Source organism: Hippichthys cyanospilos, chromosome 8, assembly GCF_059441005.1.
Source record: "Hippichthys cyanospilos isolate Australia breed blue-spotted pipefish chromosome 8, RoL_Hcya_1.0, whole genome shotgun sequence".
Classification (NCBI taxonomy): domain Eukaryota; kingdom Metazoa; phylum Chordata; class Actinopteri; order Syngnathiformes; family Syngnathidae; genus Hippichthys; species Hippichthys cyanospilos.
In genome coordinates this window covers 1,134,643-1,156,653 of record NC_142376.1, presented here as the reverse complement: position 1 = coordinate 1,156,653, position 22,011 = coordinate 1,134,643, and the positions used below count along the sequence as shown (strand labels likewise).

Here is a 22,011-nt window from a genome sequence, read left to right as displayed (position 1 = left end):
GTGGTTTTGGGGTCCCAACTCAAACATTTCTAGCGTGCCCCGTTGGTGAGTTGTCGGCCAAAAGGCTCGGTAAGAGCCATTGCTTCAATTTTAACCTACGCCTACATTTCGCCGTGTTTTTTTTTTTTTGGACGATTCGAGCCTTGTCCTTGAGCAGGTGCGACAGCAAAGATCGATTGATTCCTTGATATTTAGAATTATGTTGCTTTTTTTAAATATGTTTTAACAAAAGTTGCTGTATTTATACCCATGAATGGCAGGTGATTGGGTGCGTGGATGGTCTTTGGGTGCCCTGCGATTGGTTGGCAACCAGTTGAGGGTGTCCCAAGTCAGGCGGGATGGGCAGCGGCAAGCCTGCGACCCGCGGGAGGATAAGCGGCTAGAGAAAAGGCCTGGATGGGCCTCAAACGGCTGGCACAGAATGAGTAAAGTATCCGGGAAGCTCCGTTTTTTGTTTTTTTTTTACCTGCATCCATCGGTAGGTTGAGCTGGACACAAACGGACTAGAAAAAGTAGATCACCACAATAGCCACACGAACAAGACTCTCTTTTATTTATTAGGGGAACAAACTCTTCCAACGGGCCGAGACGGGAAACGGGCAAAAGCGAAAGGTCAGCGCAGTACCCTGATGAGGTCCAGGCCTATGCGTCCCCGCCGAGCGTCCACATTTAAGACCCGCACCTCCACCCTCTCCCCGGGCCCCAAGGCCAGGCTGCGTCGGCGCTGGCTAACGGGCAATTTGTCCAAAGTGATTTTGCTCTTGTGGATGAGCCCCGAGCGGCCCACGCCGATGTCTACGAAAGCCCCGAACAGACACGCGTTATCCACCCGGCCCGTCAGGACGGCGCCCACCTGTAGGTCGTGAATGGATACAATGCCCCGCTTAAAGTCCTCCTGCCCAAAATCTGGGGATGGCAAAGACACAGGATCGTATCAGGTTTGTTTGTTTTGATTTTTTGCGGCGGGGGAAAAGGGAAGGAATGCAGTGAAAAATAAGGGGCAGGACGTAAAACGACAGAAGGATTTCATTTCGGGAAGCAACCGAACACTCGTCTTTGCACATTTTTTCCACGTGATATCTTTCTTCCTTTCTGTCGTTTTAAAGCAAACACTGAAGGCGAGGAAACGGTCGGGGCCAATTATCCCCGACAACATCGCGGCCTCCGTCCATCTGTTTACTCAGCTGAGCGCGATGCGGAGCTGCCGCGCAACCCAATATTCTTGAGGTAGCAAAAAGTTTGGACATTCTGGTAACGGAGATGTGGAGAGGCTATAGATTTTAAAGTCGACTTGAAATCGAACCTCCGTCCTTCAAATCTTTTTCGGGCAAAGTCCGTTCCTTTATGTTTACAAAAAAAAACATGAAGGGTGACTCCAAGGTGACACTTTTTCATTCCTTTACAGACTGTTGCGGGATATTCTAATTAGACTGAAGGCAATATAGGGCAGAATTTTTAGGATTATTTTTTGAATGTCCCTGATGTCAGTAAAGCATGATTGTACATCTGCAACCAGGTTGCAAAAAGATCAAACCCTAATAAAAATTCTTACTGTCCTTGTAAAAATGATCCCATTAACTCTTTCGGTGCCACGGACGAGAATTCTCGTCTTTTAAAATAGTAATAAAAATAATAACATTTGCGTCAAATATGTTTTTTTTCATGGGGTGTAGCTGACACCCTTGACTAACCCTTATCTGATGTTAAATTGAGCACTTTAGAGAACAGAGACATGGATTCAGTGGTTCACCTACTGTAATGACAAACTAAACTAAGAAATAAACTAATAATAATAAACTAAGAAGGCCGCAGAGCACGTTGAGCGAGACAGACTTACCTTGCCGTATGTCGAAGCCCGGAGGCTGGGTGAGGCCGTCGATGATGAGCCCGAGGGTCTCGGGCGTGGTGTCCACCGTTCTGGACAAGTCCTCGATTCCGCTGCTGGCGACTTTCCCATCCACGCATTGTTTGAGAAGCGTGCTCCCGATCTGGCTGGCACTTCCGCCGATGTGGCAAAGGAACCTGGGTTTGCATGAGGATTACGCATGCAATTACTGTAATTCTCCAAACACCGAAACACTTTTTTTCCCCAAAAAGGAAGGCCAAAAGCATAGGTGTGTCCTATAAACGGTAAATTAAAATTCTAATGTATATATCTTTTTTTTGTATTTGACACCATATCAATGTTTGTCAAAAGGCACAATCTGTGTCAATAATCAGCCTCGTCGACGATTCCTCACTTCTAGATCATAACTATAAACCCATTCAAATTTCATATGTGTGTACCACCCCAAACCAAGGATTCCCATCATGCTTCACATTTGTGCAAAAACAAATGTCATCCTTGATTAATTTATTTTAACGGCCATAGGAAAGCCATAGGAAAGCAGAAGAATGCACGGCAAGTGCCAATTTTTGACTATGAAAGCAAGTTAGTGCACAAATTGGTGCAAATTAAGACTTTGAACGGGGAAAAAAAAACATGGGAGAAAATAACAGGGGGTGGTGTCAGTCATGACAAAATTTAGTACTGCCTGGTGCCCACACCATAAAAACTCACCTCTGCTAAATAAAACATGCATTTACTATGTTCCCTTATGAAAAAAAAACAAACATATATACAGGTATATGTACAGTATTAGCAATCCAAGTGGGCTATAATCGCTGTGACACCTCATCCGCCAGAAAAAAAAAGCCCCATTTGGGGATGTTGACACCCATTAAAACCTGACCCAAACCTATTAACATGACTATATTCAGCACCAACTCAAACTGGCATGAGAACCGGAGCGGCAAATAAAGCTTATGGAAAAACCTATGTTCCCGTGTGTGTGTGTGTGTATAGAGCATATATTATTTACAGTAGACGCTTTCCACAGCTGGTGATAGACATGAATGCATTAGCTTGTACGTGTTGGACCAGCTGGGAGGTGTCTGTGATGGATGTCGCCAAGCGGACCCCCCCACGCCCTCTCAGCTGTCCCGCCCGCTCGCCACAGTGATGGACACAACAGGTGGGAGCGCATATAACATTGATTCATAGAAATATGTTGTTCAGAAATGCTTCTTTGTCAGTGGCAAGGACAGCGCCAATGGAAGGGGACACGGCTTGACAGCTGCGAGACTCGCGGGGCGAAGGGATACCGTAATTCCCTGAATATAAGACTGACTTTTCTTTTCAAAAACAGCTTTACTCGTTTGATGAAAGTTGATTAGAATTGGAATCGTTCAGAATGATTGAAACAAATTCGAGATTTTACTTGTATCGCTCAGCTCTAAGACTTGTTTCACGAAACGGGAAAAAATGAAGCCATAAAGCCACTCATTTGTTTGTATTACTGTTGCAATTTGTACGCGAGACTTGTTTCGTACAATTTTGCTCCACATCGGACAATGCCATACGATATGTTTAGTAAGTTCACAACGGCAATTGAAGTACGGTAATTATTTTTCATGGTTAGCTTCCTTTTGTTTTAGCATCAGGCTAACCTACACAACCAAGCATTTCTGCATAATATAGCAGTTTTTTTTATATTGTTAGTCTATTACAGACCAATTTATTGCTTGTGTTTGTTCAATAAAACGTGAGATGAGGAGCTTGAAAAAAAAATCACATATTAAATCGCAATCGCAATATTGAGGGCAGACGGGGTCACAATTAGATTATTTTTCAAAATTGTAAGACCTACAGTGGATGTGCTGTATATGGTTACAAGGCTGTGTGTGTGTGTGGGGGGGGTGTCAATGTGTGGGCCGTTAGCAGTAATGGGGATCTAGTTTCTCTAATGCGATGAATGCCATTATCCACGTACAACTCACACACACAGATACACACACACGCATTCCTCTGCCATCCTCCCACCCGTGGCTGTTGTATATTGTATTATATTTGGGGACGTGTGACGAGCAGATTCTCGCTCCACGATGCAAAATAATTTACTGCGAGTCAACGGTAACCTTGACTTAGCCCTAAGGACAAATAAACATCTTCCCTCAAACACATTGGAAAATTACCTTTATCCCCTGGGAGGAAAAACAAAACAAAACAGCCATGTTTGATACTATTAGTTTTTTTTCAAATACTAACCAATAGTGATACCATTAGTACTTTTGATGCCTAAAATTTATTTGAAAAACGGCTCATGAATCCATTTTCTAGAGCAGATTATTCTCGCAACGGTCGCAGGCTTGCTGTGCCTATCCCACCTGACTTGGGACACCCAGAACTGCTTGCCAGCCCATCGCAGGGCACACACAGAAGAAGACGCATTCACGCACCCAGTAAGGACAATTTAGTGTGTCCAATACACCTGCCATGCATGTTTTTCGGAGCGTGGGACAGGGTCGGCGCGCCCGGAGAGAACATGCAAAGTCCGCGCAAGAAGGCCGGAACCAGGTGAATTTCAACTCGGGTCCCCGAAACTGTGAGCTGGACGCGTTAACCGCTGCTCCACCGAGCCGCCTGATTTTCTAATCCACCATTACTAAGATGAACTGAATAATGCATTGGGGAGAAAATGACAGCAATGCATAAGCTTGTTTAAGTATACTATGAAAGTGTGTTTTGGTATTTAAAACAAACAACTCCATTGTAAAATAAACAAGAGGTGGCGAAGCCGCGGTCTTGTATTCACGTTTGGAGTTGCACATCAGCCCCTACGCTGCCACCTAGCAGGCGGGCCTTCCGCGAGTGTCAGAACGCGTGTAGACTAAACACAGCTGAGTGACTACAGCTGTAGCAGAAGGGGCTCCCACACTCGCACAGCACCGCCAAACGCAGGATTCGATGCGCTTCGGATCTGGGCGTCATCGGCCCCGTTAGCAATCATTTCTCCCGCGAGTGCGGCCGCTCGCACAGACGCGCGGCGGAGCCCAAAGCCGACGCGGCATCCGTTGCCGAGCGCCTCTGCGAAAATCGAATCAAGTATCGCCGCGCCGGAATAAGCGGCACCATATGAGAAGGCGTCCAAATGGACTCCATCTTAGCCCAAACATGCTTCGGCCGGCGGGAGGACGGCTGCGGCAAATTTGCGCGCGTGTGTACCTCTGCGCCACGTCGTAGGACTCCGGGTGGATGCAGGTCTGGTCCAGAGGGTTGAAATGCGTGGCTACGGTGACGTTGGACTTTCCTTTCAGCTTCTTTGCTGCTTTAGCCGGCGCACGCATGGCGCTGTTGCGACAGGAAAACAAAAAAAGCATGAAATTCAATTAGAGAGCACACATTTACCACTACTGTGCAGAATTGGAATGCCCCTGAGGCCCACACCAGTCAGAATTCAAGCAGAACTGTCAGGAGGAGAAAAAAAAAATGCAGAGTTGGAGCTCCATCATTTGGTTCATATTATTCATTTAGTTTTACCTCGAGTCCACTCAACACACACACCACACACAGTGGAATGCATCAAGCGCTACCTCCGGGAGTGCAAATGCTTTCGCTCTTTCAGTGCCATGCAAACGAATTTTCGTCTTGTAGAATATTCATTCGGGTTGAGTCCCAGTGACAAGAATTCTCATCAACTATGTTTTTATTTTTTAATGAACGAATAGATGACACGTGGCCAACGCTCCTCTTAATATTAAACCAATGGAGCACTGTTTGAGTGACATACATACGCAAACTGTTAATTTACCATTAAAAACGGTTATTTTGCCATTAAAAACACATGTACTTTTTTGTGTCCTCAATATATCGTGGTGGTTTCAAATCCTAAAAGTCAAGCGCCTCGAATGGCAAAAAATGTGATGGGCTCTCATAGGCATTTGAGCTCCAGTAAGCTGTACCTTTGGACGGATTGGTTGATTCTGATGAAGCCGGCGCACTGCTGGTAGCTCTTTGGTCCCATGCCTTTGACCAGCTTGAGCTGCTCCCTGTTTAGGAAGGGACCGTTCTGCTCTCTCCACTCCACAATATTGCGAGCCCTTCCAATATTTAGGCCTGCTACGTGCCTGCGTGACAACAACCAGAAGATGCCACACAAATGATGAGCTAACGCAAAATAAATTGGGCTGGGAATTATGATCCGAGAAGAACCAGAGCCGCGTCGCAAGGAAAAGGGAAAACAATTGCTTCGAGCGCATTCAACATTACACTAGCGACACGTTCACTGACCGCTCACAATGCGGGAAATCTGAGACACAACGGGCGACAAATTCATAAAATATGAAGGGTTTGGGAAGACAAGATTTTGGTTTTGATATACAGTATATATATATATATATATATATATATATATATATATATTTTATAATTTTTTTTTTTTTTAATTGTCGCCAAACACTTGATGCGTCCTATACATGGTAACATAGAATATACCAGAATATACCAAATTAACGGTCGTATAATTCACTGACCGATCACAAAGTGGGACCTCTCAAACAAATATATAACTTACGGATATAAACACAAAAAAACATGAAGCTTGGATTTATTCCGTTATGCTTGTTTCATTTCTGCCAGTGTTAGTGCGTCTTATTCAGGGTAACATAGAAAACACCAGCACTTGAACTCAAAATTAAGGATACATCCTAGACACGGGTGCTTATATTTGGGGAATTCCAGTAGTGTTCATAACTTACTCAAACGCCACATTGAAGTGGCTGATAACTTGTAAAGTTGCCCCGTGAACCACGCTTCAACTCCATTGGACGGTTCAGCAAGGTTTCAAATCTTCCATTTTTAAAATGAATCAAATTGATTGATCGCAGAGGCCTATCGGGAGCGCACGAGGCCGAGTTGGATGGGGTTTGCCGGCGTTGCGCCGTGACTCACCCGCTGCTAACTGCCCTCCTGTGTCAACACTCCACATAATAGCTCAGTCATCAACACGCCCGTAGAGTTTGTATGCACGCGTAGCCACGAGTAAACACATGAGCTGATGCCCGCCAGCTCGTTTGTTTCCACGCTGGAGCGCACGCGCCACCGTGCGCCACCGAAGCTTTTCGACGTCTTTCCTAACCTACCTCATCAGGATCTCCGAGCAGATGTTGACGTCCACCCCGACGAAGCTCACGCACTCCTGCACCACGCCGTCCAGCGCCGCCTTCAGCGCTGCCGATGAGACGTCGTGCTGGAAAGGCACGCAGAAGCAATGAAATGTTAGCAGGTGAAAAAAAAAATTACAGTAATCCAAAACATTCCCTTTCGTAAACCATTTCTGATACAAATCTAAAACATGGTAGGCAAGAGGTCCCCCGGGAGGATGATTAAATTTCACCCTGAAAAGAGATTAACGGCAGCCGGGCCAAAGCAAATCCCGACGCAACGAGCGACATTTGACTGACGCCGCCGGTAGAGAAAAGCCAGCTGATTGACAGATGGAAAGAACACACAGAGGGCGCGAAGACAGTGGATATTTATCTTGGCCCCGGATGAAGATCCTCTCCGTGAACTCCTGGTCTCAGCCACCAGCCCAACAACAACTTGGGAAAAGCTTCCAAAAAGGCTTGGAATGTTTTCCCTATTAAGGGCGATAGCGAGGCAAGATAGAAGCCATTCCATCAGTTTTGACCAGCGCCAAGCGCAGAGGCCAAAATCCAAGGAGGCGGACATCGATACCTCGGCAAGCGCTGATATCCGGAACTCGCGTTGCGGACGTTGAAAAGGGATCGAGCCCGGTTGACCGATCGCACCATCGAGCTCAAATAAAAGCTTTTACATCATAATCAGTCATCGTAATCGCGACGTGGAAAGAGACTGTTGACAGCAAAACCATGTTGGGCTGATACTGAACGCTGCCTGTTTTCACCAGTCAAATCTTTACCGTAATTCCCCAAAAATAAGACGCACGCAAGAGTGAGAATCCGAGTGATCGTTAGTTGCGCAAAACCCTGAGACCCCCGCAGCCAGAGAGGCATTGAACAGACATTTAGCAGACAACAAGGATGGGGCCGTTTCCCACGAAGGAGAAACTGAATGATTTATGACTCGGCGTGAATTGAGCGGCTACACAAGGAAGGTGGGGTCGAGTGAGAGTTGCGAGGAAATAACCTGAGTTGTGACAGCGAAATGGAAAACGTTTTCACACGAGAAAAGGTGAAGGCGTTGTGCGTGGGCCTCTACCTGCTCCAGGCACAAGAAAGTGCTCTCACTTTTCTCGTGCGACCTTTGAGAAAGTGATAAGTACACACCCCCTATGACAGAGAAAATAGGGTGCCCTTTTTCACAGCTTAAAGAAACCTGCAATACGTGATTCCTTTTTGGACCCTTCGGGGGAGGAAGCATAGGCAAACTGGAAGGAAAAAAACGTTTGCAAACAGAAGGCCCTATATGTGTCAAATTTAGCCCATGTCAGGCTCATTTACTGCCAACATGAAGTCATTTCAATTACTTGGTTCATTGGCTTAGGCTGGACTCCCTTAATGTGAAAGTCTTCAAAAGTCAGCTTTGAGAAAATTGAAGGCTTTTAGCTAAGCTGTATTGTGCGGTTAGGTTCCTCTTTTATATGCGCACACTGGAATACATTTAAAATCAAATGTGAAAGCTCATGAACAAAATGAATTGATAACGTCCAAAACAAATATTTCGGCAATAATTATAGCTACTAAGTACAGTTTTTTAAACGCAATTTTTATTTTATTCTTTTCCACTTTGACTTATTTTATCTATTTGTGCTACCGATAATGCCCAAAAAGAAGAGTTTAACGGCAAGTGGGATGAGGGCTTTACAGCCGAGCGCATCTCTGGCAGCGACGTGAAACAAAATGTCAAAGCTGAAGTGGAGAAAGGTTCTGGCCAATTAAAGCAGTTCAACATTTCTGGCATGACAACGGACGCCATCGTGTCAACGGACTCCATTTTACATTAAGATAAACAGCATCCTGGAGACGGCAAATCTATCCACACAATTTGCTGCTCATCTCCGGCTTTCACTCAAATGCCAGGCGTTTGCCGAGTTACTTTATTTTCTCGCGAGCCAAAAATGAAAACCCGCAGTCTTTGCACTGTATAAGGCACATGGGATCATAAGGCGCACTGTCAGCTTTTCAGAAAATTGAAGACTTTCAGGTGTAACTTATAGACCAGAAAATATGGTAGTAACACAGTCAAAGGGATTGTGTGATCGAATGTGTTGAAAAAATAGGCTTGTTCCACCCTAACGCTTAAAAAACGTAACCTTTAGCACTGAGGTAGCAGACTTTAAAGCAAAGTTATTCGCTTATTTTAAATCCAAATGTGTAATTCTCTTTGATTCATGTTGAATATGCCCGTAAAATTCAACTTGGAGTGACCTGTGCAAAGTTCTGAAGAAATTGCCTGCTGCTAGTGTTCACATGAGGTGGGATCAATTCCAAGTGAAAATCAAGGGCCGCGAACAAGTTAAGTGCTGCAAAAAAATGGATGAAGGGATAGGAAATCCCACAAATGCCAGCTATTCAAGACATATTCGCTGGTACTAGGCCTCAGAAGCACCTAGAAGCCTTTGGGCTTGATCCTAGACCTTGTTTGGATTGGCTAGAAACCAGCTGAAGGCAGCCAATCGGCGGCAAAAACTTCTGGGCAGACCTTCTGTCCGCACCTCGGGAGCATGCGGGGCGCTCGGTTACCACATCAGATGGCAGGGGCCGAGCGCGCGCGACATGCCCCCTCCGAGCGAGCCCCCCCCCCCGGTGAAAGACGAGATCAATATATAATCCAGAAGCACGCGTGGTCAACATCCAGGGGCCGGGAAGACAAAGCAAAAAGTCAAGAAAGTAAACGCCGAGATTTGAGGCGATGATGGAAGGGGATGACAGCAGAGCAAAACACCATTCATCGGGGATGAACTGAACTGGGCCACGGCGATACGGCCGGAGCCAGAGCGACCATGCGGTCCTCTTGGAACGGACCCAATGCTTTACTTTTGTCCAATCTGGACTTGAATAATTACAAATTTTGCAATAAGGCTGAGCAATAAAAATGTATCAAAAGAAAATGTAATTGTGTGCGAAAAGCTCAGACAACATAAATGTATCCTTATTTAAAATCACTTTCAATGCAAACATATTCATAGCTTGTACCATCAATTATTATATTAAGTTTAGCATTTTGATCATTTTTGGGTCATTTCTTCGACATCCTTTTGGCAATATTTTAGCTAAGGGATGGCACGCTCCTGGTACTGTAAAAAGTACCATACTTCTCTGAGAACAAGTCACCCTCGCTTATAAGTCCCCCCCCCCCCCCCCCCCCCCCTCTTTTTACTGCAACCTGGGAGAATTTTACAAAAACGCAATTATACGCAAGACTACCCCTGACTTTAGTGGTTACATAGATCATGGCCGTCCAATTAAAAAACTGGTTGTGTGTTATTAAATACAGGAAGTACTTTCAAATGTTTTTATACGATTGTGGAAAACCTGGATTTTACGATTTAGCTTGTTTTCAAAACAGCGACAACTGCAAATAATGGATATGGGTCCTAAAAATCTCAAGTTAAAAAAACAAATTCACCTCAGCCCTCCACTTGCCATGTCATACAGTTATTCATATCCTCTGACATGACAGAAAGGAAGTCATTAAACTCGCAAGTTTCTTCCAGTGATAAAAGTCTCAAAGATTTTTTTTTTTTCCCACGCTTCACAATCATCAATCAGCGTCACTTTTCGACTTCTCTTCCTTGTGAGCGTTCTCTCGTCTTGCCTGTCCCTGTGGGCAAAAGCGTTCAAGAGTGAACGAGTGCATTCTCAGGTACGCGCACACCTGCCCTTTGCACTTGCAACCTTCACGTGTAACGTGACTCGACTTGTGCAAGATGAGGACCCGTTGGAATCGCGCCAATCCAAAATCTGCCTGGAGATGAACCTCGCAGGGCCAAGGCAACATCCCCACCCGCTGTTTACTTTACACACAATCTGCCTCTGAAGTGCCTGTGAAAAAAACATCCGCCTGTCCATCCAGTCATCCCAGGTGTGAAGGGTGAATTTTCGCTTGGCTTTCTGGTTATGGCAAAATTGCCGTTGGTTTTCCATGTGGAAAGACAAAAATCTAAATTAAGCCAAGTATCTTCCAACCATCATTTTTGGATGAAAAAAATGTATGTACATTTTAACAGGGAGCTGCGTCGTCCATTACAAATTTATTGTCGTTCAGTGCCATTGACAGCAATACATGTCAAAGACATATTTACCTTAAAACACTTGACCGCAACAAATATATAACTTACGTATAAGAACACAAGAAAACACAAAAGAGTTTAGGAAAAAGATTTATTCTGTTTTTCTATGGTTTTGGCATTGTTGCCAAAGCGTCTTATACACGGTAACATAGAAAAGACCAGAATTTGCCCCCCAAATTAAGGGGGTGCGTCCTATGCACAGGCGCGTCTTATATTTGGGGAATTGCGGTATTTTTTAATTCCGGCATTAAATAGCATTACATTAGATCCATTTGAGAACCACTGTTCCACATCACGCGGAGATCTCCTCTACGTAGATTGAGGGAAGGGTGCTGAAAAGGAGGGGGGACGGTTGGCTTAATATCCGGCAGGCAGGCCATGTTTTCTCACGCAGCTTGTCTGTGCGGACGCTACACGAGATTGACAGACGAAGAAGTGTTCCAAAGACCACTCCCAATGAGCATCTAACCAAAAATCAAGAGTCCGACCAATCAGTGAGGATAAGCGGCTATAGAAAATGGACGGACGGATAAATGATAAATGTCGTAATGATGTCATTTTTACTTAAGTCTACTCTGGGCAATCGTGTTTTCCAAGTGAAAGTGGCGTTCCCACAGCAATAGTGAAGTCCAATCTGATTTGAATGATCCTCCACTTTCAGCTCATTTCCTCGATTCCCTCAGAGCTGTCAGTCAGCGGCCCGAGTGGCGGGAGGGCCAAAGAGCGACCCGCTGTGCCAGCTGGCTCCAGTTACACGTGCCCCGGTGCCCCCCCCCCCCCCCCCCCCCTCCCCTTCGAAGGGATCTCGTGGGCAGTAATCTAACAGAAATCTCACAATGTCATAAATCGCACATGAGAGGAGAACTAACAAATAGAGCTAAGACAAACTTGCGCACACACATGCGAGAGAAAAATCAGGAGAGCTGTCAGGTCGGCGGGATGTCCCGTCTGGTATCTGTCAGCGCCCGGGGTTTATTTACCCGGTTATATTATCATTTGTTGACCCAGTCACATGATCTGAGGGTGGGAGGCCAGCGCCCCCCACGGCACCCCGGAGAGTCATGTGATGAGAGACGCGGGGCCCGCGACCCGACGGACCCGACACACGCACGCGCTCGGACACACGGGCACTTACGCCATATGACCTCCGCCCTTCTTTTCGATTTCATTCCGCGCTGAACTTTGAGCCCTGCTGTCATTTTTCTTTCATCGTCCGTGGTCTTTTCTTAAGGACCCCGCCTCCGTTCCAACGCCGGCCTTTTCTTTGATCGCCGGGGGAAATGGGAACGATCAACGCAGTCAATCCAAACACCTTGTTTTTGGTGGAACTACTACTGGATTTGTACTACTAATTACTGCATGGGCGTAACTGGAAGGGTATTCATGTTGTGATTTCACCGTACGGAACGGCGTACAGAGTTATATTTCTGAATATATTGGGCAAGGGGCAGATTGTAAACAAAAAAACAGTGCAGCTCAGCTTTGGACTAGTCGATTGCAATGGCTATATAACATAATTTTATTGGTCCGACCCACTCGGGGAATAGATTTTGCTCTATGTGGCCCGCAAGCTAAAATTTTGGACCCCCGTACTGTACGCAGCGAAGATTCGCGCTCCGCCACACATGGACGACACGTAGCAAGCGCACTAGCAAAAACACACGTCACGCCGGGCCATTAATTGAGTTAGCGGTCAGCGTTAACGTCATCTGTTGACTCAGGCCTCCACCGACTTATCTACAACCCCGAGTGCCTCTTCTTCTATCTCCTCCCTCGTGTCCAAGCCCCTTTTTTACAATTTGTCGTTTCCCGAAACAGCAGAAGTGAGCGCCAAGCCTCTTACCTGGTACGTTCCAATGCCGATGTGCTTGGGATCGATCTTCACCAGCTCGGCCAGCGGATCCTGGACGCGTCTTCCGATGGACACTGTGCGCAAAGACGGAGCGCAAGTCAGGCGGCGAGCCAACAAGAGATTCGACGCGGGGGCGGGGGGCCGTGAACTATACGAACCGAGTCCGTTGAATATTCACAGCTGCATTATTCATAATTACTGAAAATGCAAATGTTCAGGCCCGAGGGGGAGGCCGAATCCAATTGTTTATTCCGCCAAGCCAATAATAATTAAAGCCGCCTTTAAATTAGAGCATCTGATGTTGTGGGGACGTAAAGCTTTACGGTGACTAATTGGACCGGGCGGGGGCCACACAATCAGTACCAGTGTGCGCCTGAAGGCATTACTTCACCGGGAAAATGTATTTTTTCGTGACCACTACGCTGGCAGTGGAACACAAATGAAAACAATCACGGCAGAAATTATGAACTATAAAACATACTTCCACGCACCGTAATGCATGACCTCATAACACACAACGGGTGCATGAATAGAATGCTAAAAACACAAGCTCACACAAACAACCATTCATACGTTTGCTTTGGAATTTTAAACATACAAACTTTTGAACTGGCAGAGTTCAACCTATCAGGAGGCGTTATGTCCGACAAGCACACCGTTCAAATTGGACGACTTTGTCTTTTGCGCAAACAGCAAAACTAGTGACGTGTTTCACACCTTTGACTATAATTAAGAAAACTTTCGGCTCATATGTAAATGTTTATCGGTCGTGTTGTGAAAATCGCACAGAAAACCTACGAGACTAAATGCAAATATTAATCTTCAGCATTCGTTTTTCAAAGGAATGAGGATAAGGTCATGTATTACTTTATTTCACATGCATGCAATATAACGAGAGAAAAAAAAATCAGTTTTTTACTTTTTTCCGCAAATGCCATAATCCAAGAAAAAAAGCTCAAAATTTCTATGAGAAAACGTGTTACAGTGCAAGAAATAAGATGCAATTACTATCATGTGTAATCTTTATTTTTAAGTGGAGTTCCGATTTTATGAATCTAAATTTCAGAGAAAAAAACACCTATTTTAAAATTGCAAGGGAAAACAACAAAAAGACTTGGATGTGCCTGGCAGAAGACAACGAGGAGAGAGAAAGGGGGGGCGGGGGGGGGGGGGGGGGGGGGGGGACGGGCTTTGGAGCAGAGTGCGTCTGGAATCAATGGCTCTCCTCTCCGTTCCCTTTCTCTCTCCTCTGCGGCTGCGGCCTGAGAAAATATTTAGACAGGGATGGAGTTTCAAACCTGCCCTTGCTCGCTACACCCAGCAAAGCCTCCTGTACTCTTTGCTCAACTCCCCGCCACTTATTAAAAGTTTATGAGCGCTAGAGTTTAGTGTTACTTGAAGCAAGGGGAGGGGGTGAAGAAAAGTGGGATTGTTTTGCAGGATTGTCATGATTGATCAGCTAATACTATGGCCACAAAGAGTGGGTTAGCCTCAGCCTAGGTCAGTGGATTCAAAGTTGTTGGGGTTTTTTCATGATGTACCCCTTGTGATTTTTTTTTTAACCAACACAAAGCATTTTTGAATGAGAGGAAAAAAAGATTTGGATTTGTTACGTTTTGGAACTGCATTTGTAGTCATATCTCCAGGCGTACTTTGTTCAGCGACTCCAAAATATAGCAAACCTCACCAACCAATGTCCGAGTGCATCCTTGTTTATACGCACAAATGTTCCTAAAACCAAGAGGATCATGTAAACGTTATGATGTCTCCAGCTGATTAAATCAAGATTGCCATAGAGAACGTGGAAAAGTATTCCATTTTACTCGTTTGGTGATTGCGGTATTTTGGCATAAACGCAATCGTAAACATGGTGAGATGCGGATGCTGCGCAACTTGGGATATTTAAGTTCAAATGGACTGGAGATGCGTTGCGAGGAAAAGGAAAACCAACGGCTTCAAATGCATTCAAAGTTAACCTGGCGAGGCGTTCGCCGACCGCTCGCAATGTGGGTAATCTGAAAAACACTTCACACGCAACAAGTCTTATGGATATGAACACAAATATGAAGCGTTTACATAAGATGACATTCATGCTGTTTTGCTACAGTTTTGTCACTGTCGCCAAAGTGTTGCTAAGTCTTGTGCACGGTAACATAGAAATGACCAGAATTTGAGCCCAAAATTAAGGATATGTATTATACACAAGTGTGTCTTATATTTGGGGATTACCGTATATATATATAAAAAAAAAAATAATAAAATTTTCATCCCGTGTCACCCCTGGCTACTCCACAAAAAAAATCCTGGCTAGGGCAATACGGCTCTGTACATGTTTTTTTGTACTGATCATCACAAGTATGTCGGACACTATAAAAGCAGCAAACACACACTTGTTGATTTTTCATGCGTGGGGTTGCGCATTTAAAAAAAAAAAATCTGTTGCAATAGTAAAAATCAGTATGCGTGTACCCCGCTTGGGGAGGACAGACTTGACTGAACACAAAAACAGTCCTGTTGCTGACTATTTAAAATATTGTCTCGTACTGCCATAGGCGTCCTTTATCGCGCAAGGACAGGCGGGTGGGAGCAATGGAAGCTCCATGCGCATCAGCCCTTTGTGGCCACTTCAAAGAATACCAGTGACGCCGCCAACTCGTCCAAAATGATGGGAATGGCCGCAAGAAAAAAAAAAAAGCGCTGCTGATCACAGGAAACGGGTGAGGAATAATTCAGTCTCGCTTGATTTAAGGCTTTTTATAGAGGAAGTCTGCTGAAAACATTTGTTCTGGGCAACAGTGTTTCAGCGTTGCCGCTCGTGTGTTCACTGATGGAGGAGCCGATCTAATCGCAAAGCCAGATATTCACCCGTAAAGTGGCAATCGTCCCGCTGGAGTGGAAATATCATCAAAATGCCATGAGCGCTAACCGTTCAAAAAAAAAAAAAAAAAGAAAAAAGACACATTACCTGCACTTCGGAGGTTTGGGTCCAAATCGGGCATCTCTTTGACCGCCTCGGGGCTCACGCTGTAGATGGACGCTCCGGCCTCGTTGGTGATACTGGGGAGGGGACAAATTAATTGTCATAATATAATGTAGGGCTGGGAGATATGCCCCAAAAATGCAAATCCCAAACGCAATTACAATTTTAATCCATTCTAAAAGAAAAAAACGAACCCCACAAACATTTATTTCAAGGTTTGACTGATCCTGTTGAATACATTTAAACAAAAATAATCAATACTGTATGTTTAAAATCGGTTTAAATGTAAACTTAACATTAATAGCTTGTGCTAAATGTTGCTTATAATTTATTTGATAACTATTATGCCTTCAAAAACGCATTTTTCGAGAATTCTTTCAAATACGTGGGGAAAAAAAGACATTTTACTTGAAAACATTTAATCATGATACATCAGGGAGTGTACAAGTAAAAATATTACTTATATAGGCATGTATTTTATGAGACTAAATTTATCATTTTAGGGACAAACTAAAGCAGTTCGCCAAACATCTTGTGGATTCTAACACAGCTGGATGTTGACTAACCGCACATTTGTTTGCACTGCATGCCGTGTCAGTCAGTGTAAGGCTGCAAGCAAAGAAATGCTGGGATTTATTTAAAAAAAAAAAAATCACTACCCCCGCCACTGCCTCTCTGCTCGTGTGACACTACTGGCATCTAGAGGACGTCGGGCTGTACTGCAAACAAGGAGGCCTTTTTTTTTTAAATGACTTTGCAGATGCTTTGAATAAAAACACCCCATTTCAAATATCAGAAGAGAAGGAACACATTTAAGTACACTGTAAAAAAAGTCAGTTATGTTTAAGTCAAGTTTGAATTTCACTTTCATTTGAATTTCTAATCTCAATCGAATTACATGTTAAAATGAATGACAAGGTATTACACATTATTTGTAAAATACTTGTACACAATTGAAAACAATCAGTTATTTTATATATTGTACATTAAAAGTGTTGCGATTTTATGCACACTTTATGGTATAGTGTACAAAAATAATAAGAACATGGAATGCAAATTCTTGACGCTTCTTTGCAACCTGTCAATTCATGAGTTTTTATGTTTGTGTGCAACAGGCTTACACCATTTGGACGGACTCTATTTTCAAGAAAGATGAACCAAAATGAAGAAACACATCAACGTGAGACTTCATGAAATAGCTGCACAGCACGAAAAGAAAGTTTTTGGCTTCACGTTGATCATCCATCAGCAGACAAACGCAATAAAAGCATGACGTGTCGCTCAGTGGTTAAGATGGAAAAAGGCAAAGACGAAAGGGGTGGGGGGGTCCTGGGGGCTTTCTAATATGATGAAGAGGTCAGTGTTGCACAATTTCCATTGCGGCCTTCCTTCCTTCTTTCGCCCCCACCCCAGCCCAGCCTCCCTCCCTTCTATTCCCTCCCAGAGGCCCGCAGTGGAAAAGCGGCTCATCCTCTCCTATTCATGGTGACCGGCAGCCAGCCCTCCACTGTTCTTTTTGTCAGATGGCCTTCCGTGGCGCTGACAGCTGACATATCGCCATGGCGACAGTGCTAATGAGCAGCGGCACATGACCTTCAAAGCGGATCATTAAACCAACAACCCTGAAAGGAAGAAGTCCCGCGGCGTGGTTTTTTTGTTTTGTTTTGTTTTGGTAAGGGAGTTAGAAACTTAAAAATGGGCAAAGGTCAAAAATTTTCACATTTAAGATTACTGTGATTTAGAAAAATATCACCACCATATCTATACATTTTTCTTCATATTGGTGCTCCTTTGCTAATGTTCCAGATCAATGTACATTTATAATTATTCTAAGCCCCATTTTCTCGGGCCGCTTATCCTCATGGGCTTAAAATGATTTAATACATTTCCTTTTCACATGGTTCAGTTGGTCAAAAATGTTTCCGGTGTCAATAAGCATTTTTTTCAGGCGTTTCTGTGTATTTTTTTTTTTCTGTTTCAGACTAACCTGTAACCTGGATCAACCCTGTAAAAGTAAACATTCGTTGAAAGTTGATTCATAGCCATAGCCAACGTATATAGATAACGATCTTATTTGGAGTCACTGCTGTGAGGGAGAGGCGCAAAATGTTTTTCTTTCCTAGCGGAGGGCCTCGAGTGATTAAGAAATCTCCATCATGAAGTACTGCAGGAAGCGGGAGCGCCACACGTGAGGGAAAGTCGCCTAAGCTTGGCGAAGTGCATCATCGCCTCTTTGCAGGAGCAGCAAGGCACAAAGGGTGAAAAGACACCGCAAAGCATAAGCCCGGTGGAGTCCCGATCACGTCTAAGTGAATGAAGGCCGGCGGGCGAGAGGGCAGTCACAGATACAGCTCCGATCGCTCACGGCGCCGCCGAGGGCGCGGGCCCGGCGGCCGGAAGAAGGTCGTCCGCCGGCCGACTCGGAGGCCCGCGCGGGTCACACTAAAGTCATTAGTCGCCTCCGCTCGGAGAGCAATGACTCGGAGGCCCGTTCTTCACACCCCGCCTCCCCCCACTGTAAACACATGGAAGAAAGACGGGCCTGCCGGTGCGGACGTCCCTTCCCGGGGCAAAGTCACAAGCTTGGCTCCAGCTATCCTTCTCCAAGTGACTGGTGGTCTTAGAGGAACACGCACGCACACACACAAACGCGCAGCCCTGGGCTAGACACGCAAAATGAGTGACCCCCGCTTGCTGTCCAAATATCCAAAGAGACGGATACACACTTTGATACCTCACAACAGCCCGGGAGCACGCAAACGCAGCCCGACTGTAAATTACCGACGGCCCATCGGATCAGTCGGAAAAGACGAGGGGGCAATCATATCACCGACTCATCTGATACAGAGGACGAAACGTTGACGGGGGAGGGAAAGCACACGTGGCACTTAAGTTACTGTCCAGCGTGTTGTGCAATGCCTCCGCTGCATGCACCACGTGCACGCATCCGCGACAAAATATGAAAACGAGTACGAATGGTGATAACGTGCTGATGCTTGAAAAAATGTACTTGTCCCAACAAACGCCACCTTATTGGCCAACAACAATAAAATACAGTAGCTGAGCGGGCCAAAGTTCATCGAAGACAAAGGTTTATTCCTAATAAGGCATTTAATAGTTTTAAGATTGTAATATGCACTTGAAATACAGGAACATTTAATATTATACATATTTTATTTTAACCCAACTATTTTGATTAGTGGTAGACTGATTATTGGCAAGGCAATATTGAGCATTTTGAATAATATTTTCCTTTTAAAATTGAATACAGTACTATTTCTGTAGAATTTCACTTAAATTCATAAGAGATTTTGTTGGTATTGGGAAAAGTACACCTTTTGCATTTCCTTTTTTCTCGTTTTCCTAAAACATTGAAATGTAACTTAGGCATTTATCCCATGTCAATAATATGCTTAAAGGCATTTCAATGAAAGTGGTTTATTTTTTAAATTTTGATATATTTTCTTTTTTACTGAAAACAAATGTCGACTGCAAATATCAGGTATTGGCCTTCTTGACAACTGGCAACTACGATATCAACAGTCAGCGGTCCTGAATTTAAGGTATCTACAATGTACTTAAATCAGTGATTATTTTACACACCATAATTTGAGAATCGCTCAATTCTTTTTGTTTTTGCACTTTTTGATCTGAACTATCATGTACTGAAATTAAAAAAAACACTAGTCTATTGAGATACACTAATGTAATAAAAAAATATAATTGACGAGAAAACCTAAGTGATGTGAATTAGGCAGTTCTGGTAGGCCGCTAGAAGATTTTTTAAAAGGGCACTTGGAAGGACACCTAAATGACTTTTTAACTGACTTCTAAGCTGTGTGACTTGGACCGACATGTAATTGAAGCCTGCGAGGTCCCAAATTAACACTCCAAAATGTCTTTGCGTAAAGAACACACAAACACGCGTGCATACACACACACACACCCGCGTGCAAGAGTGCGGCCGGCGCTGTCCGGGCCGCTCAAACAGCTCGCTTCCATTGTTCAGTCAGCTGCAAAGCTTCACCTCAGGGACACGCGTTTCCGTTCTCCCTCACACTCGCACACATCCGTACATGTCGGCTTTGAAGACGATGACATTTTTCACAGAGAAAAGCGCGCAAATGGCAGGTGTCAAGGGCCGTCAGTCTCCGGCAAAGATGCTAGGAGGCAAGCAGGGAGGGAGGGAGGGAGGGAGGGAGGGAGGGAGGACCCCCCCCCCTCGCGCGTGCGCACGCATGCAGACCCAAAGCGCCAGTGTGAGGCGCATCTGAAAAGAGCAAAGCCTCACAGACACTCACGTCAATCTTTCTGCAGCGGTGGCCGTCTCTCACACACAAACACACACGCAGAACCCCAAATATACATCAGGCACGTCATCAGATGCAAAGGAAGGAGATGGAACAATGTGTCATTATTGGTAGAAGATAATACGGTAAAAAGTATTGATAACGGGCAAATGTAAACATACTGAGGTCCCGCAAGCCAAAAATGACATACAGTACACAGAACATACAAACTTTTGCTAGAAATAACTATTTCACTGTACTAACTATGAACAACAATAAACCATTTCACTGCTACCTCTGTGCAAGTGATATTGAAAGACTTGGCACGGCGGTTTGTAATGGCTGCACAGAACAAAATCTAGTATAGAAATAATGCCTCATAGGTTCCGCGTCATTTTTGGCAATTCATCTTTTTCTTTCTTTTGCCCAGAAGACAGTTTTCTTTAGAGAATTTTACTGCTGCTGCAGCGGTGTTTTGCTGCCCCCTGGTGTCTATTTCGAAGCCCAAGTGGGACTGTTAAGTCTTAAGTCTGACTCGTGTGTGTGTATATATTATATATATACACACACACACACACACACACACACACACATACATACATACATACATACACACCTCACCGCTACCCTCTACCAGTGGCACTCTACGTTCATCACTCACACGAGCAGGCCCCTGGTAGCCGGCCCGGGCGCATTCGCAAATGCAGCGGGATGATCTCATCCCACCGGGAGAGCGCTGCCAGGGGATGCCAGGCGGTCAAGGACGGATTCTAAAGACAAGTCGCTCTGGGACAAGTGAGCCAATCAGGGAGAGAGCGATGGCTGCCAGTTGAAAGAGAGCCGGTCAGCGGGCCACCTCTTGGGGCAAAGGCACGACTACCGCGGTCCAGTCCGGCGTAAGCAATCCACAAGACATAAAAGATATATGCATTTGGATCGGCGCGCATTCTAAACAAGCACATTAGATGATTACGCCTTACTGCCAAAGAGCGCGCTTCATCATAAAATATGGTGGAGAAAGTGGAGGTGGTTATGGGCGGCAAGCTCTCGTGTTTGTTTGTGCGCGATGTGTGTATCATCGCCAGTGCCCTGAGAGCTTTCTAACCTCACCCCCAACAACGCCCTGCCCCCGACGCGCACCCCTCCCCATATTCTTGCCCTCCGATATCATTAGCATCAGCTTGTTACAGCCAGACATTGTCGACTTGTCATTGGCGGTGCGCACGCTATTGAAAAAGTTCATTCAGCTACATGAATGACTGACGCGCAACAATAGTGTGAAGAGAAGAAAGCGCTTACTGGATCGAGTTTGACCCAATTACAAAACTCTTGCCAGAGTCCAAACGTAAAAAAATAAAGCGATGCAAGTATCAAAACTTGCAAATACAATTTGGAAAAACTTTGATTGACTATAAAAGACAAAATCACACTTTACAAAAACTGATTCCTATGAATATTTGTACAGCTTTGAAATGCACCACAAAATAATCATTTTTAATGCTACATGTAAGTTCATAGTATTTTAATACATTTCACTTTGACATTTGTTAGTATCTGCTGTTGGTTTTTGCTCATGTCTTGTAAATGCACTTTGAACCTTAGATTTGCTTTGTCCTTTTTGGTGCGCAAGACCAATCATGATATCGGCCTCCGCCACCATGAAAAAGGGTCAGGAGTAGGCCCGATACCTGGTATTGGTACTCGGTCCCTAGTACTATATTGATGGAGCACGACAGGACATATGATGGCAGACCAGGGATTCAGAAAGAACCCCCCACCCACAAAAGACGCTTACAC

The 22,011-nt window shown here is 44.7% G+C and overlaps 1 protein-coding gene across 1 annotated transcript in view; it reads right to left on the bottom strand.

The window, feature by feature from the left end:
• Window positions 1-528: 528 nt before the first annotated feature.
• The window catches only part of srbd1 (S1 RNA binding domain 1), a 36,804-nt gene continuing 15,321 nt past the window's right edge, over window positions 529-22,011 (bottom strand). The window contains exons 14-20 of the mRNA XM_088421573.1: window positions 15,911-16,002; window positions 12,937-13,019; window positions 6,961-7,067; window positions 5,782-5,946; window positions 5,045-5,170; window positions 1,838-2,022; window positions 529-906 (exon numbers count right to left, since the gene is read on the bottom strand). Of these exons, the coding sequence (XP_088277699.1) occupies window positions 614-906; window positions 1,838-2,022; window positions 5,045-5,170; window positions 5,782-5,946; window positions 6,961-7,067; window positions 12,937-13,019; window positions 15,911-16,002 (1,051 nt within the window). The 3' untranslated portion in view covers window positions 529-613. The remainder of the gene's footprint in view (window positions 907-1,837; window positions 2,023-5,044; window positions 5,171-5,781; window positions 5,947-6,960; window positions 7,068-12,936; window positions 13,020-15,910; window positions 16,003-22,011) is intronic.